The sequence below is a fragment of the Rattus norvegicus genome, chromosome 8 (genome assembly GCF_021556685.1).
Source record: "Rattus norvegicus strain SHRSP/BbbUtx chromosome 8, alternate assembly SHRSP_T2T, whole genome shotgun sequence".
In the NCBI taxonomy this organism is placed as follows: domain Eukaryota; kingdom Metazoa; phylum Chordata; class Mammalia; order Rodentia; family Muridae; genus Rattus; species Rattus norvegicus.
The window spans coordinates 116,809,671-116,827,482 of NC_141541.1; the positions used below are offsets into that span (position 1 = coordinate 116,809,671).

At 46.4% G+C, this 17,812-nt stretch overlaps 1 protein-coding gene across 2 annotated transcripts in view; it reads left to right on the top strand.

Moving 5' to 3' along the window:
* Positions 1-17,812, top strand: part of Usp4 (ubiquitin specific peptidase 4) — a 43,507-nt gene that overhangs the window by 19,861 nt on the left and 5,834 nt on the right. For both annotated transcript variants that reach the window (XM_087560702.1, NM_001135012.3), the window contains 10 exon segments: positions 1,775-1,933; positions 3,533-3,757; positions 4,587-4,670; positions 5,191-5,285; positions 10,024-10,215; positions 10,880-10,968; positions 12,689-12,910; positions 16,176-16,246; positions 16,475-16,593; positions 16,930-17,079. In XM_087560702.1, the coding sequence (XP_087416828.1) occupies positions 1,775-1,933; positions 3,533-3,757; positions 4,587-4,670; positions 5,191-5,285; positions 10,024-10,215; positions 10,880-10,968; positions 12,689-12,910; positions 16,176-16,246; positions 16,475-16,593; positions 16,930-17,079 (1,406 nt within the window).

Sequence of the window (17,812 nt, forward strand, 5' to 3'; positions counted from 1 at the left end):
TTTTAAGATTTATTCTATATAAGTACACTGTAGCTGCCATCAGACACACCAGAAGAGGGCATCAGACCCCATTACAGATGGTTGTGAGCCACCATGTGGTTGTTGGGAATTGAACTCAGGACCTCTGGAAGAGCAGTCGGTGCTCTTAACCACTGAGCCATCTCTCCAGCCCGGTTTTTTTTTTTTGTTTTTTGTTTTTTTTTGGTTCTTTTTTTCGGAGCTGGGGACTGAACCCAGGGCCTTGCGCTTCCTAGGCAAGCGCTCTGCCACTGAGCCAAATCCCCAACCCCTTTTTGGTTTTTTTTTTTTTTTTTTTTTTAAATAAGATTTATTTATTTATTATATGAGTACACTGTCACTGTCTTCAGACACACCAGAAGAGGGCATCAGATCCCATTACAGATGGTTGCGAGCCACCATGTGGTTGCTGGGATTTGAACTCAGGACCTTAGGAAGAGCAATCAGTGCTCTTAACCACTGAGCCAAATCCCCAGCCCCTTTTTGGTTTTTTTAAGACAGGGTTTTTCTGCATAGCCTTGGCTCTAAGTCCTGGCCTCCAGTTCAGAGATCCACCTGCCTCTGTCTTGTGAGTGCTGGGATTAAAGGTGTGTGAAAGGTACCTCCATCCTTACTTAGGTCTTTTCTCTCAGTGAAAAAAAAAAATCTCATGTGGTTGTTTAATACTGAGAACTCTAAATCATAAAAAATACTAGGATTGGACGGCAGCACCCTGGTTTGGCTCCAGTGTAAACAACTTACAGATAGCATTTTGGAGTGGTATTCTGATGGACCCAGTTGTTAGCTGAGTTAGCTCTGTCTTGTGGTATCCATTAGCCTAGGTGCTACTGAACACTTGTAATGTGGTTAATGTGACCAAGAGTCTGAACTGGGGGCTGGAAGGGTTGGAGAGATGGCTCAAGTTAAGAAGAGAACTGGCTATCCTTCTAGAGGATCCAGATTTCATTCCCAGCACCCACATGGTGGTTCACAATCGTGTATAAGTCCAGTCCCAGGAAATCCACATTCATATTCTGCCTTTCATGAGTACCATAGAGGCAGATGGCAAAAAAAGAAAGAAATCCTTGCTGTTAGGGATTTAGCTCAAGGCTTTGTGCTTAGAAAAAGGGGGTGGGCTCTACCCCATCCACCTCTTTTCTTTCTTCTCAACTTAAATATAAACAATCTCTCAATTAGGAACTAAGATAATATACAACACAGATGTAGAACACTGCTTGTTCAGTCTTAGGCTGCATCATAGTCTCAGGGAGGCATATTACAAGAGACTGTGGGCTGTCCCTGGAGTTTCTGGTTGAGTCTGAGTGGTGCTTTAGAGTGTGCTGTTGTTGCTGACTGGAGACTGCCCTCAAGGGCATCACTGGACACGCAGATCTGGAGCATTAGGGCTGTTTCATGTATGACTCTGGATTTGATGTAGGTATCATTTCTAAGGCTCTATAATTTAACTCTGTGAACCACAAAAAGACATTGGAGTGGGGTTCACATCACTACTTGGATCTATCAGCTGAGAGTTAGTTAGGTTAGTCAGGCCTGTGTTTTACTTGCATCTCTGACCTGAGCCATTTCTCTGGTGGTCTCATTGGCCTCAGTATGACTTGTAAGGGGTTAGTGGGACTGTCTGTTGCTCAGGTGAGGTTTCTCGTGTCCCACCTGGCTGTTAAGCTGCTGTTGTGGGCCCTGCCCCTGACTGACTTGTTTGCTTTTTTTCTCCTCTACTACTTTATTACGTCTCCTAATGGAGTTGCTTTTGTTGTAGACGCAAGTGGGACGTTTCGCCCCTCAGTTTTCTGGCTACCAACAACAAGACTCTCAAGAGCTGTTAGCCTTTATTCTAGATGGATTGCATGAAGACCTGAACCGAGTAAAGAAGAAGCCTTACCTGGAGCCAAAGGATGCCAATGGGCGACCAGATGCGGTATGATATTGAAGCTGTCTGCACAGTGTCCAAAGAGACTTCCTTCTGTTGGCAGCATGGGAACAGTCTTCTGGTGTTGGGGTTAGTGCGAGGGCCCCGTTGCCTCTCAGTGTTATCAGTGACATGGATGCATTTGTTCCTAGTCAGAAAGGAGGATAACTATAGTTGCCGTCCCCCCACTCACCCCACAGTGTTCCAGATCGAACTCCCAGAGCCTTTTGAATATTAGACAGTCACGCCACCTGTGAGCTCCATCCCAGGCCAACTGTAGTTACTCCTAGTACTTTTTCAGGTTTCTTCAAGTGAGTCAGTTTGTTTAGTATTGCATTGGCAAGCCAGGAACGAGTGAGCACTGAAGACTTCAACATGCTGACAGGGTCTTCTCAGCGCTCTTACTGCTCTCTCCAGTTCATTGGTGTTTATTTGTGGTACTGGCCATAAAACCTCCAACCTCCTTCCTATTGGGCAAGTGCTGTACCATTGGGCTGTTGTTATGACCTCCTTGTATTGTTTAGTTTGAAATGCAGTCTTACTAATTGTTCAGAATGGTCTTGACCTCAGTCTCTAGTCCAGGAAGACCTTGAAATTGGCGTCTTTCTGCCTCAACTCCCAAGTAGCCAGGGTTACAGGCCCATTTTTTTGTGAGACAGGATCTCATTAGTAGTCTGGGCTTGCATCTGACTATATATTTGAGAGTTCCTAGAAATTTTGAATCTTTTGTACCCTCTTCTTCCCTTGATTAGTAAAATATCTAGTTAAAAGGAAATTTAAGGGGTTGGGGATTTAGCTCAGTGGTAGAGCGCTTGCCTAGGAAGCGCAAGGCCCTGGGTTCGGTCCCCAGCTCCGAAAAAAAGAACCAAAAAAAAAAAAAAAAGGGAAATTTAAGATATATATACTGGATGCCTTGATTTTTCTAGGACTTGATAATGGAATTTATTTTCGGTACCTTGTTGCATTGAAATAATTGACATGAATGCTTTAAGGTAGCTTTTAAATCTTAAACAACAGTTAGCTTCCAGAGGTCCTGCGTTCAATTCCCAGCAACCACCTGGTGGCTCACAACCATCTGTAATGAGATCTGATGCCCTCTTCTGGTGTGTCTGAAGACAGCTACAGTGTACCTATATATAATAGATAAATAAATACTCAATCAATCTCTCCTAAGGCTAGGCAGTGACATTCCATGCCTTTAATCCCAGCATTTTGGAGGCAGAACCAAGTGGATTTCTGAGTTCCAAGCCAGCTTGGTCTATAGAGCAGCTTCCAGAACAACCAGGGCTATACAGAGAAACCCTGTCTCAAGAAACCCAAAACCATAATATCCCCTAAGGGCTTTAGATCATTAAACACAAAAGGATTGGTCTATCCCCCATGGGACCTATGTGCCTACAGTGCTCTCAGGATCCCTTATTCTCCACAGATTCTTTGTTGATGTCTTAGTAAATGTAGTTATAGAGTAAATGTATGTATAGAGCTAGCCTGTGGTGAGACCATGGTGCACTGAATGCTCTCGGCTGTTCCTTGTCTCCTGGCGTTTTGGATTCCAGGGGAAGGACAGCTGTTGAGAATCTCCTACTGAATCCTTGTTCTTTCATCTAGGTGGTAGCAAAGGAAGCCTGGGAAAATCACAGGCTGAGGAATGACTCTGTGATTGTGGATACTTTCCATGGCCTTTTCAAATCTACTTTGGTTTGCCCAGAATGTGCTAAAGTTTCTGTGACCTTTGACCCATTTTGCTATCTAACTCTCCCACTGCCTTTGAAGAAAGATCGAATTATGGAGGTCTTCCTGGTTCCTGCTGACCCTCATTGCAGACCTATCCAGGTAACAGAATCCTCACCTTCATAGCACCCCTCACTGTTTGGACTCTGGTCCCAGGTGGGGCTACTCTCTGTCTGTTGCATGGGTCCCACTGGGCTTCGTCTGTGTGCGCCCTGGCCTCTCTCAGACCTCTGTGTGAGCATTATGTAGGACCTGTTGCAAAGATCCTTGGAATAGATATTGGGTCCTCTGTCACTCTCCCACCATGTAAATTCCTGTAGCTGTTCTTCCGGCTAACGGTTCTTGAATGTTGGGGGGGGATGCAGTAGAGTTTCCTTAAGTTTGTCTTCAAATCAGGTAGGAGAGCAAGCCAGATGAGAGGTATGGTCAGTGGGTCTTCATGTGTAATTCTGCTAGTGGCAAGGGGCAAGGTGATATCTGCTGGGTGTGATTGTGCACACCTTTTCTCCTGGTGCTCAAGGGAGGCAAAAGCAGCTAGAGCACATCTGAAGTTGAAGCCAGCTTGGTGTTTGTAATGACTTCCAGGCCATCCAAAGCTACAGAGTGAGGCTCTATCTCCAAAAAACAAAAAGGGGGGCGGGAGAGGAGAAAGGTGATACACATATCAAATGGCAGTTCATATGCTCTTAGTGCTTCTCAAAGGAAGCACTGACCCAGTCCAAAGGTAAAGGATAGAACAGTGTCTAGGCAGGAAGGAGGCACTGCCTGAATGTTGTAGCTATGCTAACACCAGAGGCTTGGCTCTGTCAGCTGGCTGTGTGACTCATCTGGGCCATGCACTGCCTCTGGAAGAATCCCATGTCCCCAGGATGCATGTTCCCCCTCAGGTCATTTCCTGTCTCCTGTCACCTTGACTGTTTCTCCTTTGCAGTACCGTGTGACTGTGCCATTAATGGGGGCCATTTCTGACCTGTGTGAAGCACTCTCCAAGCTGTCTGGCATTGCTGCAGAAAATGTAAGAGGGAGTCATTAGTAGCCCTTATCACCGTTAAGTCACTTTATGGTCCTTTGAATTTACTCTCAAACTTTTGGGAGGTTGTTGTTACTGGACAGCACAAATGTCTTGGATACCTCATACCTCCCGACCTTGCTCATGATCCCTTCCAGTACAGGGAAGCACTGTCTTTCTTCCACTGTGATGGGGCCACCCATTGTCAGAAGGACAAGAGTAGGGCTCACCTTCATCATGGTGTGGGTGTGGAGACTGGCTCTGGAAAGCCACTGAGGTTTCTAGGCCCTGACCAGTGTCTGCTCAGCACTCACTTCTCACTAGTCCTCCTACTTGAGGGCAGACGTCATCAAAGAGCCATGCTGACTGACAGCCGTGCTGCTCCCTTCCCGTCCTGGTCGCAGCTTTGGTGGTTCTCTGTAGGCAACACTTGAGCAAGGCATTTCTGTCCGTTGTTTCTGGGTTTTAGTCAGTGAGCAGAGCTCTGTGAGTCATCCTGTCATCTTCTTGTACTCTTGATTCTCAGATGGTGGTCACTGATGTGTATAATCACCGCTTCCACAAAATTTTCCAAATGGATGAAGGTTTAAGCCACATCACGCCTCGAGATGACATTTTTGTGTAAGTACTTAGCAGTTTCTGATACACGAGCAGAGGAGCACTGTGGAGACTGCTCTGACCTAGGTGCTCATGTGTGTATATCCTGGTGCCTGGCCACCAGAGATGCATGTTCAGGAAACTTGGCCTCTCTTAGTATCAAGAACCTTTTGGCCGCACACAGCCCTGCACAAACACAGTTCTGGTCAATAGATTCTGTTTGCTAAGAGGACTAATTTAGCAGTTCTGCTGTCAAAGGTTTTTTGCTCATTAAGAGTCACAGCTGGCCAGTCGACGGTTGCACACACCTTTGATCCTAGCCCTCAGGAGGCAGAGGCAGGAAGATCTCTTGAGTTCTAGGCCAACCTGGTCTACAGTGTGAGTTCCAGGACTACACAGAGAAACCCTGTCTTGGACAAAACAGAGTCACAGCTGTAAGAAAGGCCAGGGCAATCAAAGGGCTGTTGTATAGAGGAATTTGGGGTTTCTGTGCCCCAGGTGCCATGGTGACACACTCTTATTTCAGAAATGAGTAGCCATGGGCATCTCAGGCATTCTGCAAAGTTCTGAGATTCAGCTTTTGAAGTTTCTCACTCCCAAGGGAACACTACGAAGTGCTGCTTTGTGGCAACTCTTTGGGAAATAATGGTGTGTCCTCCTAGGTGCAGAACTGCAGCTTCTTACTTACGCTCTTCTTACTTCTCACTCAGAAAGACAGGCAGTTGGTTTGTTCAGTTGTGTAGTCTCAGCAGAGCCAGGCAGATCAGATCTCTCTGAACTTGAGACCAGTCTAGGCTAGAAGAATAGCCAGTGCTCTTAACTGCTGAGCCATCTCCCAACCTCCCAGATGACTTTAATAATCTCTTTTCTCACCATGAGGTGTTGGCTCACACCTTTAATCCCAGCACTTAGGAGGAAGAGGCAGGGAGAACTCCATGTTCAAGGCCAGCCTGGTCTACAGAGCAAGTTCCAGTACAGGGCAACAACAATCAAAACAAAACTTTTTTTTTTCCCTTTTCTTTCTTTCATTCATTCTTTTTTGTTTTGTTTTGCTTTGAACACATTTGTCTTTCCATGTATGAGAATGTGGGTGACAGAAGACAGAAATTGTACAGGTGCCACAGCTGAGGTCTGAGGACAAGATAAGGGAGTTCGTTCCCTGCTGCCAACCGTACAAGTCCTGGGAGAGACCTCAGGTCATCAGGCTGGTCAACAGATGGCCTTTACACACTCAGCTATCTCCCACCTCCTCTTTCTTTTATCTATTTCTTTCTTTCTTTATTTTTTTTTTTGAGGCAGTTTTCTCTGAGTAACAGCCCTGGCAGCCCGAGAGCTCGGTTTCACCTGCCCCTGCCTCCAGATCACTGGGACCAAAGGTGTGCGTCACACCGCCCGTCGCCTGACCGCTGAAATTGCAGATATGTGCTGCCATGTTCCCTGTGGTTTTTTTTTTTTTTTTTTTTTTGTTTGTTTTTGTTTGTTTGTTTTTTGTATTTTCTTTTTTTTCGGAGCTGGGGACCGAACCCAGGGCCTTGCGCTTGCTAGGCAAGCGCTTTACCACTGAGCTAAATCCCCAACCCCTGTTCCCTGTGTTTTAACCCTAATCCCTGAACATGGGCTTTCTCCATTGTGCAAACTAGTGTGCACACATGCCTAACTGAGGAGCGGTAAAGCACCTCCCTAACAGTTCCTGCAAACTACCATGAGCTGAGAAGGTATACAGGACTTGGACCAATCTTTGGGAAATTAAAATTACTTTAAAAGTGAGTTGATTTCAGAGAGCCGTGGGAAGGGTGCCAAGAGACACCAGTGGGATAGCTTAGTAGGGAAAGTGCTTCCTGCCCAAGGCCGGAGACCTGAGTTTGGCCACTCCAATCCACATAGTGAAAGGAGAGAACTGATCTCCACACATATAACACCCACGCGCGCGCACGCGCACACACATACACACACATACACACACACACACATACACACACACACACACACACGGGCTTGAGCTCATATTTCCAGCACGTGTGTAAAGCTAGACATGGCGGTCCCTGCCTGTATCCCCGGTGCTGTGAAGTTGAGGTGATCTTGCTAGCCAAGGGGCTTATCTGAAATGGTGAGTGCCAGCTTCAGTGAGAGACACTGACTCGGAAAATAATTGACTGCAGAAAAGGCCAGTGTTGACCTCTGACCTCTACATACCACATCACCATACACATACAACATACACACACACACCATACACACACAACATGAGAACATGAGAATAGTGGCATAGTGTTTTGTCTTGGTTGGTTGGTACATTGATTTTTGTTTTGAGACAGGGTTGTCTTGGAGCTTACCATGTAGACCAGACTGGCCTCAAACTCAGTGAATCATGTTCTTCTGCCTCCTGAGTGCTGGATGTAGATGTGAGACTTTACCTCTGGGAACAGATAGTATTTTTAGCTATGTCACATGCTCACCACAACCCTGGTAGGTGAGTAATGCTACTAAGTACACAGACCTGAAGTTAGAGTGTTTCACTGGGTCACTCCAACCTGAGAAAGACACGGTGAACCTGGAACTTGGAGCAGCCTCACTCAAGCCCAGCTGCTGACCATGACTAACTTCGGTCTTCCTTCACGATGACAAGTTAGAGCATTGTTTCTAAAACTCCCTGCTGCACCAGCCAGCAAGGCCGTTCAGTAGGAATGGCTACTGGCTGACAATCCTAACTGCTAGAATTTAATCCCTCCAATCCACAGGAAAGAAGAGAATCAGCTCCACTCTAGTTGTCTTCTGATCTCCCTACCTGTGCCATACATGACATGTACGTGCGCATACACACACACACACACACACACACACACACACACACACACGCACCCACATAAACTATTTTTCAGAAAAAACTTCTGGAGCTTGCACCAGCGTCTAGCACCTATCAGGTAGCTTCGACAGCAGTTTCAGGGAATCTCATGTCTTCAGCCTTTTGACAGCATCATGTGCATGTGTATGGTACATATGACCCGTGAAGGCATATACACAAATGTCAATAAAAGTGAATCTTTAAGGGATTTTTGTTTTCCCTGCATAACTCCTAATGAGGACTGTTGGCCAGGCCTTGGGGAAGAGGGCTGGTGTGCACTTTTCAGAACCGGACTCAGTGAGCTTGCGTGTGCGTTTATTGGGAGAGGGGAAGACTGCAGTCAGTTGTCAATAATTTTAGTAACATCTCCAGAATAACAGTGTTCCCTACAGGGAATGTCCTCCTCCCTGACCATGTAAGGCTGGCACTGTTTGTTCACTGTAGACCAGATTTCAAAATAATTTATTTGTATTTGGTAGTTTGCTTGGCTTTCTCTGGATTTTTATAAAATTGGATGTGATTGGATGTGCTGGTGTGTGTCTCTGTCCAGCATTGGGGAGGCAGAGACAGGTGGATTTGTGGTGAGTTTTACACCACCCTGGCCAACATAACGAGTTCCTGACAAGCCCGGACTACATAGTAAACTTTTTTAAAACTAAGAAGTGGGGAGGGTATAATTATACTCTTTTTGCCTCAGTGATTTTGAACATTGACGGTAACTGGTTTTTAGTTTCCCCACTTGGTAAGTCTTTGGCTGGTAGTCTCAGTGTATATTCCTGTGTTACATTTGGCTTTATTCCACAGCAGGGCACTAAGAACACAGTTTTAAAAGTTGAGCTTTTAGGGGTTGGGGATTTAGCTCAGTGGTAGAGCGCTTGCCTAGGAAGCGCAAGGCCTTGGGTTAGGTCCCCAGCTCTGGGGAAAAAAAAAAAAAAAAAAGTTGAGCTTTTAGCTGGGCAGTAGTATCGAACACCTTTAGTCCCAGCATCAGGAGGCAGAGGCAGGTGGATAGATTTCTGTGAGTTCAGGGCCAGCCTGGCCTATAAAGTGAGTTCCAGCACAGCTATGACTACACAAAAAGCTCTGTCTTGAAAAAGCAAAAAGGGAATGAAAAGAACACCGACAGCAGCACACAGCAGTTGAGCTCTTGGCAAGGCCTGGTGTCAGATTGCCAGTTTTTAAACCTGAGGACTAAGGCAAGACAGCTGACCAGCTGAACCTGTGAGGTCCACAGCTATGCTAAACAATATAATGCCAGTGTTTGGGAGGTTAAGCAGAAAGTTTTCTGTGAGTTCAAGGCCAGCTTGGGCTACATACTCTGTAGAACTCTCAGAAACAAGCCTGCGGGGAGGGAGCCTGTGAATGCAGCTCCTGGGTGCTCGCTTGTGTATACAGAGCACTGGGTTTCATCCCTAACTCAGATAAACCCGCTCGTCTGTAATCCCAGCACTTGGAAGGCAGAGGTGGAAGGATTAGAGGTTTAAGGTCCTCCTCAGTTATGTAGTGTGTTTGAGGCTTGCCTGGGATATGGAAGGAAAGAGGAACAGAGACAGAGGCTAAAATAGTAATTTTTAAAAGTTGAGCTTTTTGGTGAGGAAAAGTGAAGTTGGAAGGTGAATTTTCTGTGATGGCACCGTTGCTGGCCCTCATTTCCTTTGATGATCAGAGAATTGCCTGTGGTTTCCGTCTTTGGGGACTAATGTAGCCCAGTGTCTTTGAGTTCTGTAGGTCACACGCGTTGACAGTGATCCTCGGTGAGATTATTCACTCAGCCTGTACTCACCTAGGAAATGGCTAATCTTCCTTTTCTTCTAAAAGTTACTCTATCTTTTATCATCACAACCTCACCAGCTTGCAGCTTATATCTGTTTTGCTGACAGGGACCTACTGCTAAAGGTTCCCTCTCTGTGACTCATGCAGGTATGAGATCTGCACCACTCCCATGGATGGCTCAGAATATATCACTCTCCCAGTCTACTTCAGAGAAAAGAAGTCCAGGCCATCGAGTACTTCCTCTGGGGCCGTGCTCTATGGACAGCCACTTCTTGTTTCTGTCCCTAAGCACAGACTAACCCTCGAGTCCTTATACCAGGCTGTTTGTGAACGTATCAGGTTGGTACCGGAAATGTAATTTGATTGTTATCTGAGATTAATGGGTCCAGCAGCTTGAGTCGCTGTAGTTTTTCTGTAGATCCCAGGGTCTCACTTCTGTGAAAACAAGGAACTGTGCCAGCTTCTGCTGGGAGGGAGGGTCGGGGGAGCTAATGGGCTGGAGTGGCTGGCACACTAAATAACATGAGCCAGGATTTGTTCAAGCGCTGATTCCTAGAATCTTATCTAGGATGGAAAGTACTGGATGGCATTTAGTTGGAAGAAAAGAGGGCTTGCCCAGCACGCACAAAGCCCCGTGTTCAGTCTCCACAGCCCTGTAAACCAGGCGTGGTCACAGTGCACACCTGTAACCTTCGTACTTGAGATGCGGGGGCAGGTGGGGCAGGAGCAGAAAGTTATCTTTAGGTATATAGCAAATTTGAGGCCACCCTGTTTGCAATCAAATCAAATAATGCTCTTGACATTCCTAGAAGACCTGAGACTAGCCCTTCTTGATATCTTTATTGACTTAGTAAGTTAACATGTGATCTCTTAGGTTCTTCTTAATTTCTTGAGCCATTGCATTGTGCTTGTGGATAACTGAGTCTGTGAATTATGCACTGCTTCATGGCTGTAGAGTAGAAGAGTTAATGCTAATACTAATAATCTTCTGTTTCCTTTTAAGCCGCTATATAAAGCAGCCTTTGCCTGAGGAGTTTCTCAGCTCTCCCTTAGAGCCTGGGGCCTGCAATGGCTCTAGGGGTAGCTATGAAGGTGAGCATTCCTGCTGTGGGGCGGTGATGCCTCGTTGCTCCTGATTGTCATCTTCTGGGAAGGCGCTAAACACCAGGGTGTATTTGTCTGGACTGGTTGAGGGTGGGGGTCTCAGTCACCGTCAACCTTTGGACCTTACAGAGTTGTCTAAGATTCCTGCTGATACACATGAGCCTGGAAGGACTGGTTACTAAAGTTAGGAAGCACGGCCAAGGTTGGTTTGGTTTTACAGCTAGGGATAAAGGCCAGAGTCTTGCATGATCACTGACCACTGTGCTCTTCTCCCAGGCTTCCAGAGTCGGAATTTATTTCTCATCTCTTAGCATTTACTTTCCTAGCATGAACTTGTACACACCGTCTAGCATGGCTGGTGAGCCTTTACTGCCCCTAAGGGACAGGTTTCGTTTCCTGGCTAGCTAATCAGAAGGCTGAGGCTGAGTATCTTCCTAGGAAATAACTGACTTTAGGTCGTAGGAGAGAAGAAAGTCACGGTTGAAAACAGTGCAGTGTGTTCATTGCAAGCCCCAAGGCTTCCTTCCCTTACTGTGGCCAGGCGCCGAAGACGCCATCTTCACACCGGAGTGCCTGATCTGTGCTGTAGTTGTTACTCTTTTTGGAAGTGTAGGTGATCGTGTGCCCTTATTCCTGTGAATCCATAAATGGTCTCTAAGTTCTTTGAGTTTTTTAATTTTTTTATGTATTATTCTTGTATCCATGTGCCTTGTCTATGCGTGGGTATGTGTGGAGGCTGAGGATTTATTATTCTTGTATCCATGTGCCTTGTCTATGCGTGGGTATGTGTGGAGGCTGAGGATTACGTTTTGGAGTTAGTGCTCTCCATCTGCCTTTATGCAGGTTCTGGGGAGCAAACTCAGATCACCACACTCATGCAGCACATGCCTGTATCCACTGGCATCCCCTCTATCCCCGGCTGGGCTAGAACTCACTCTGTAGATTATGTCTACCTTTATTTCCCAGTCCTCCCAAGTACTAGGATTGCAAGATTTTAAATTTGATTTTAAAATTCTCTTTCTTGAAAAACTGCTCTTGGATATTGAGTGTTTCATTTTAGTGCATTTCTCTCTGTGAAGCTAATGGTGACGTCAAGAGCAGGACCATGTGATATGAGGAGCTCCTGCCAAAAGACTCACTCAGATTCTCAGTCAAGGCACTGGGAGGCAGAGACAGGCTGATCACAGAGACACACACACATACACAGACATACACACACACACACACACACACACACACCACACACACAACATACACACAAACACAGCACACACATACACATACACTTGATAAAACAAAATAAATAATTGCATTTATTCTCTGAGTGTCTGTTTCCTCATCATGGAATTAGATGCCTTGTCTGCCCCTTGGGGTCAGTCACGTGTTAAATCAGGTAACTAATAACTGTAGAGATGTATAGGGGTGAATACACTCTAATATATAAAACAAAATCTATAAGGAAATAATAATGCACTTTAGAATTAAATAAATGTTTTATGATTTCTTTGTGGGTTATGTCGCTTTGACATAGGATCTCCTGTAGCCCAGGCCAGCCACAAACTTGTCATGTGGTTGTGGCTGGCCTTGAACTCACGTCCTGCCTCAGCCTCCTGAGTGCTCGGGTTATAGATAGCTATCACCATTCCCGGCTAAAGATTCCTCACATTTAAATATGGGGCTTACACAGATCACTTTTCATGTGTATCAGGAGATGAAGAAGAAATGGATCATCAAGAGGAAGGGAAAGAACAGCTTTCTGAAGTGGAAGAAAGTGGTGAGGACAGTCAGGGAGGGGACCCTACTGAGACCACCCAAAAGGCGAAAGGCCCGCCCCGCCACAAGAGGCTTTTCACCTTCAGCCTCGTGAACTCCTGTGGAACTGCTGATATCAACTCGCTGGCCACTGACGGAAAACTCCTCAAGCTCAACTGTAAGTGCTAGCTCTGCCTTCCAGCTAGACTCGGGCACGTAAGATGGCTTCAAAATCACGTTACTTGGTATTAACTATATCAGGTGTTAACTCTTTGTGTAGCTCTAGGACTAAACATTAGAGTCCTTGGAGAATGACTGAGGACACACACATCTTTCAAAGGATTTTTACCCTGTTCCCTTTGGTAGTGGAGTGGCAAGTTTAAGACAAGCCTTCTCTCTCTCTCATTTTTATGTGTTGACATTTTACCTACTTGTAATTCTCGCTCCATGGAGACCGGAAGATAACACTGAATCTCCTACAATGGAAATTACCACTGTGAACCACCCAGTGGATGCTGGGACCTGAACTCTACAAGAGCACCAAGTGTTCTTCACCATCTCTAACCCCAGGAGATCCTAACCCTAAATGTCAGCTGGCCTCAGACCTGTTATGTAGCTGATGCTGGCCTTGAACTTCTGGTCTTCCTATATATCTCTTGAGTCCTTAGATTTCAGGCATGTGCCACCATGCCCCGCTGTCACCCTAATCCTTGATATCATGACCTCAGAGGCAAACAGGCTTCCATTGCTCTGCAAGAGCTTTCCTTTGCCTCAGTGATCCTATGGTCACGTTAGGAGCATTGCTGTTAGGAAAGAAATTACTGGTTAACAACCATTCTACGCTCTCTTTCTCTCTCGGCTACCCTCTCTCCTTCCCTCCTTCCCTCCATTTTAATTAAAAAAATTTTTTTGTTGTTGTTTTGTTTTTTTTTCAAGTCAGGGTTTCTCTGTAGCCCTGGCCTCAAATTCACTGAGATCCCCCTGCCTCTGCTCTCTAAGTGCTGGGATCAGAGGCGCTTCTCACTGCTGCCCAGCTTTAATTTTAAAATGTATTCTATGTGTTTGAGTGTTTTCCTGCATGTACGTATGTGTGCTATGTGTGTGCCTGGGGCTTGCAGAGGAACTGGAGCTGTAAGATGATATGAGCCTCCCAATTTGGGTGTTAGGGACTGAACCCCAGTATTCTATAAGAGTAGTAAATGATCTTTTTTGGGGGGGTTATCACATAGTCTTTTAAAAATCTGGAAGGCTTCATGAATTTGCATGCCATCTTTGCTTAGGGACCACGTGATCTGTGTGTTGCTCCAGTTGTGTGTGCCCGAAGCGAGCTTGTGAATGATCTTAACCACTGAGCCACCTTTCCAGCTCCTCCCAACCCTTTCCAGAAAACTTGTATGTGAATGGGTGTTTTACCTGTATGTTTTACCATGCACCGTGCGAGTTCCTGCAAAGGCCAGAAAAGGGAATCAGATCCCCTGGGACTGGAATTTCGCAGTCGAGAGCCACTGGGTGCTGCTATAGAATCTGGGTCTTCAGGGAGAGCAGACAGACAGACAGACAGGGCACTTAGCTGTTAAGCCCTTCCAGCCTCCTTCAGCCTTTCACATGTGTCACATATTTATGTCCCAGTACTAGGGACTAACCTGGGGGACTCGTACGTGAGAGGCAGAGGTTCTAGCCCTGCACTGCACCTCCCTATCCTCCTCTTCCCTTCCACAGTCAGTCGTTTCTGGGCTTTCGCTGCCCGCCTCTCTGTGTGCTTACTACATGCATGCCTTGTGTTCACACAGGCCAGAAGAGCTGTCAGAGCCCCAGAAACTAGAGTTACAGACTATTGTGAGCCACTGTGTGGGTGTCGGGAGCTGAACCTGGGTCCTCTACAAGAGCAGAAGGAGCGCTCAATCCCTGAGCCGTGTCTAGACTCCCGTTACATGCTTTTAATAACAGCATAGTCGAGATAGTTTATATAAATCTGTCCAGCCGGGGTTGGGGATTTAGCTCAGTGGTAGAGCGCTTGCCTAGGAAGTGCAAGGCCCTGGGTTCGGTCCCCAGCTCCGAAAAATAGAAAAGAATAAATAAATAAATAAATAAATAAATAAATAAATAAATAAATAAATAAATAAATCTGTCCAGCCACAGCATTGTTTTGAGAGTTCCTTCTTTTTAGTTTAGGGTCTGTTCAATTCTTGTGAGCTCTTCAAATGTAGCATTTGTGTGCTTTGTCCTCCAGAGGTCAGCCGTGGTATCTTTCCTCTGCTCCCAAGCATGTGGGCTTTTCTGTTTTCACAGAGGTTATCCTGTTAAATGACCCAACAACTTAGTGGGGGGGGGGGGGGGGCTGCACCGTGTGTACCTGACCCCTAGAGCCAAGAATTACAGGCAGTTGTGAGCTACCAGACATGGGTATAGGGATCTGACCTCAGATCCTCTGGAAGTGCAGCAGCTGCTGAGCGGTCTCCTGAGTCCTCAGTTTTCAGACAAGGTTTTCCCCAGGCCTGGGACTCACCAAATGGGGCACTGGCTGATCCGCCATCTGCAGAGATCTACCTCTGTCTCCCTCTCCGGCTTCTTTTGCTCAGATTGAACTTGAGTTCTTAGGCTTGCGTAGCAGGCCCTGGACCAGCAAACCATCCACCTTTACGGTTCGGCTCTGTTGGGAGGGTGGGGGTGGTGGTTTTGTTTTGTTTTTCCAGACAAAAATTATTCAGTGTAACAGCCCTGGATGTCCTGTAACTCAGTCTGTAGACAAGGCTAGCCTCAAACCCACAGAGCTCTGCTTGCCCCTGCCTCCCAAGCACTGAGACTAAAAGTGTATGCCACTGTTCCCAGTTCCTTTGGGTTTTGGAGACTGGGTTTTATGTGGTCCATACTGACTGGTCTTGTATGATACTGTATTGCTGGTCCTGAACTCCTGGTTGTACTTCTACTTCCTAAACACTGAGATCACAAGCATAAACCACCTCACCATGCTCTCAATTTTAACTTTGCTTCCTTAATCCAGTCTCCCTTGCTCCTTTGTCTACCACTCAGTGCCATAGGACGCTTGCCGGTAGCAAACTTCATCTTTCAGGGATTTCATTGTTGTCCTGCTTGGTGTCTGTCCAGTGTTTGAAAACAGCTACTTTATCCATTGGGTCAGATGTTCTTGGGGTTCAGGCGAGAGGCTGAATCTGCTCCCGGGTACTTCATCGTGACTCTGTTTGGCCTGCCAGATTCTGGGGGTTGGGGTTTATCTGTAGTATTATGGGAGACCTTGAAGCTTTGGGAGGTTGAGATTCAGAAAGGCTACCCCCAAGTTGTAGCATTGCTCTCCTCAGTGGCTGGTGGTGGGTGAGCAGGTGTGGCACTGCTGCCTGAGTGTGACCGTCCTCACTCTGGTCACTTGGAGAGCCTCTCTTGGTGTTGATCATTCCATAATGAGTGACACTATGGTCCCTCCACAGCTCGATCCACACTGGCCATTGACTGGGACAGTGAGACCCGAAGCCTTTACTTTGATGAGCAAGAATCTGAGGTATGTCATCTGGGTTTGTGGTCAGTGCTCTGTTCTGGTTTCTGCTGTGGAAATATATTGATATTCCTCTCATTGATTGGACAACAGTTAAACAAATTTTCCTTATGACTTGAAATGAGAAGCTCCTAAGACTGTTGCTTTATGTCCAGAGACTGTAGGAAACGTGGTCTATTCCAGGCTGAGAGCCTCTGCACCTCTCTGCCAGGACTCAATGCTTCTTTCCCATAGGCCTGTGAGAAGCACACGAGCATGTCCCAGCCTCAGAAGAAGAAGAAGGCTGCAATAGCCCTGCGGGAGTGCATCGAGCTCTTTACTACCATGGAGACCCTTGGGGAGCATGACCCCTGGTATGCAAGTCCCTAGGCTCTGAGCAGGGGGCTGTGGACCCCAGGGTCTAAGGTTTGCTGGGACCATCTGTGTGCACAGAAACCTCTTACTGTACCTGGACAGGTCATCTTTTTCTTAGCCGGACCTGTAATAAGTATTTGTGGGTATGAAGGCTGTAATATATTTTGTGTGTGTCAAGGCTGTTTACTGGACTGAAAAAAAAGCCACTGCTCTGATGAGAAAGCAGGGGTTTTGTTCATAAGTACTGGTGCTGAGTCCTGTCTGGACTATGTCCCCAAACAGGTACCCAGGTGGCTTCCTGCTGCCCTGGCTGAGTCAGCCTCTTTTGTTTTTAGGTACTGTCCCACCTGTAAGAAGCACCAACAGGCAACAAAAAAGTTTGATTTGTGGTCTTTGCCCAAGATCCTGGTGGTTCATCTCAAACGTTTCTCCTATAACAGATACTGGCGGGATAAACTGGACACAGTTGTGGAATTCCCAGTAAGGTGGGTGTCTACACGGGTGCTGATAAGGCGAGAGGATATTGAATTAGGTTGTATATTACTTGGCTCTGGGAGGTTGACTTACGGAGAAATCCTGCCCTCCCCTACTAGTAGGAAAAAATCACTCCTAGAAGAGTCCTGCTGACTGCGTCCCTGCGGATCCGCTTGGAGCCTCTCACACCAGTCTGGCCAGCTTTTCTGGTCCATTGTTCCTGTCAGGGAACCTGGCTTCAGCCAGGGCAGCACAGGCTGTCCTGTTTCTCATTAGCCTACCCAAGGGAACTAATGCTGGCTGTGGTTTCCAATGCTTGTAATCCCTTGCTGAGGCAGGAGGATCATTGATTGAGCTCAAGGCCACTGCTGCAGTTAAAAATTTATGGGGCTGGGGATTTAGCTCAGTGGTAGAGCGCTTACCTAGGAAGCGCAAGGCCCTGGGTTCGATCCCCAGCTCCGAAAAAAAGAACCAAAAAAAAAAAAAAAATTTATTTACCCTTTTTTTTTGTTTTGTGTTTTGGTGTTTTGGTTTTTCGAGACAGAGTTTCTCTTCGCAGCCCTGGCTGTCCTGAAATTCATTCTTTGCCTCCTGAGTGCTGGGATTGAAACCTGTGCTGCAGTGCCTGGCTTTTTTATTTTTTACTTTTTCTGTATTTTTTAAAATTTCATAATGGGCTGGTGAGATTAGACAGCTCATTGAGTGAGAATTCTTGACACACAAGACTGCTGACCTGGATTTGTT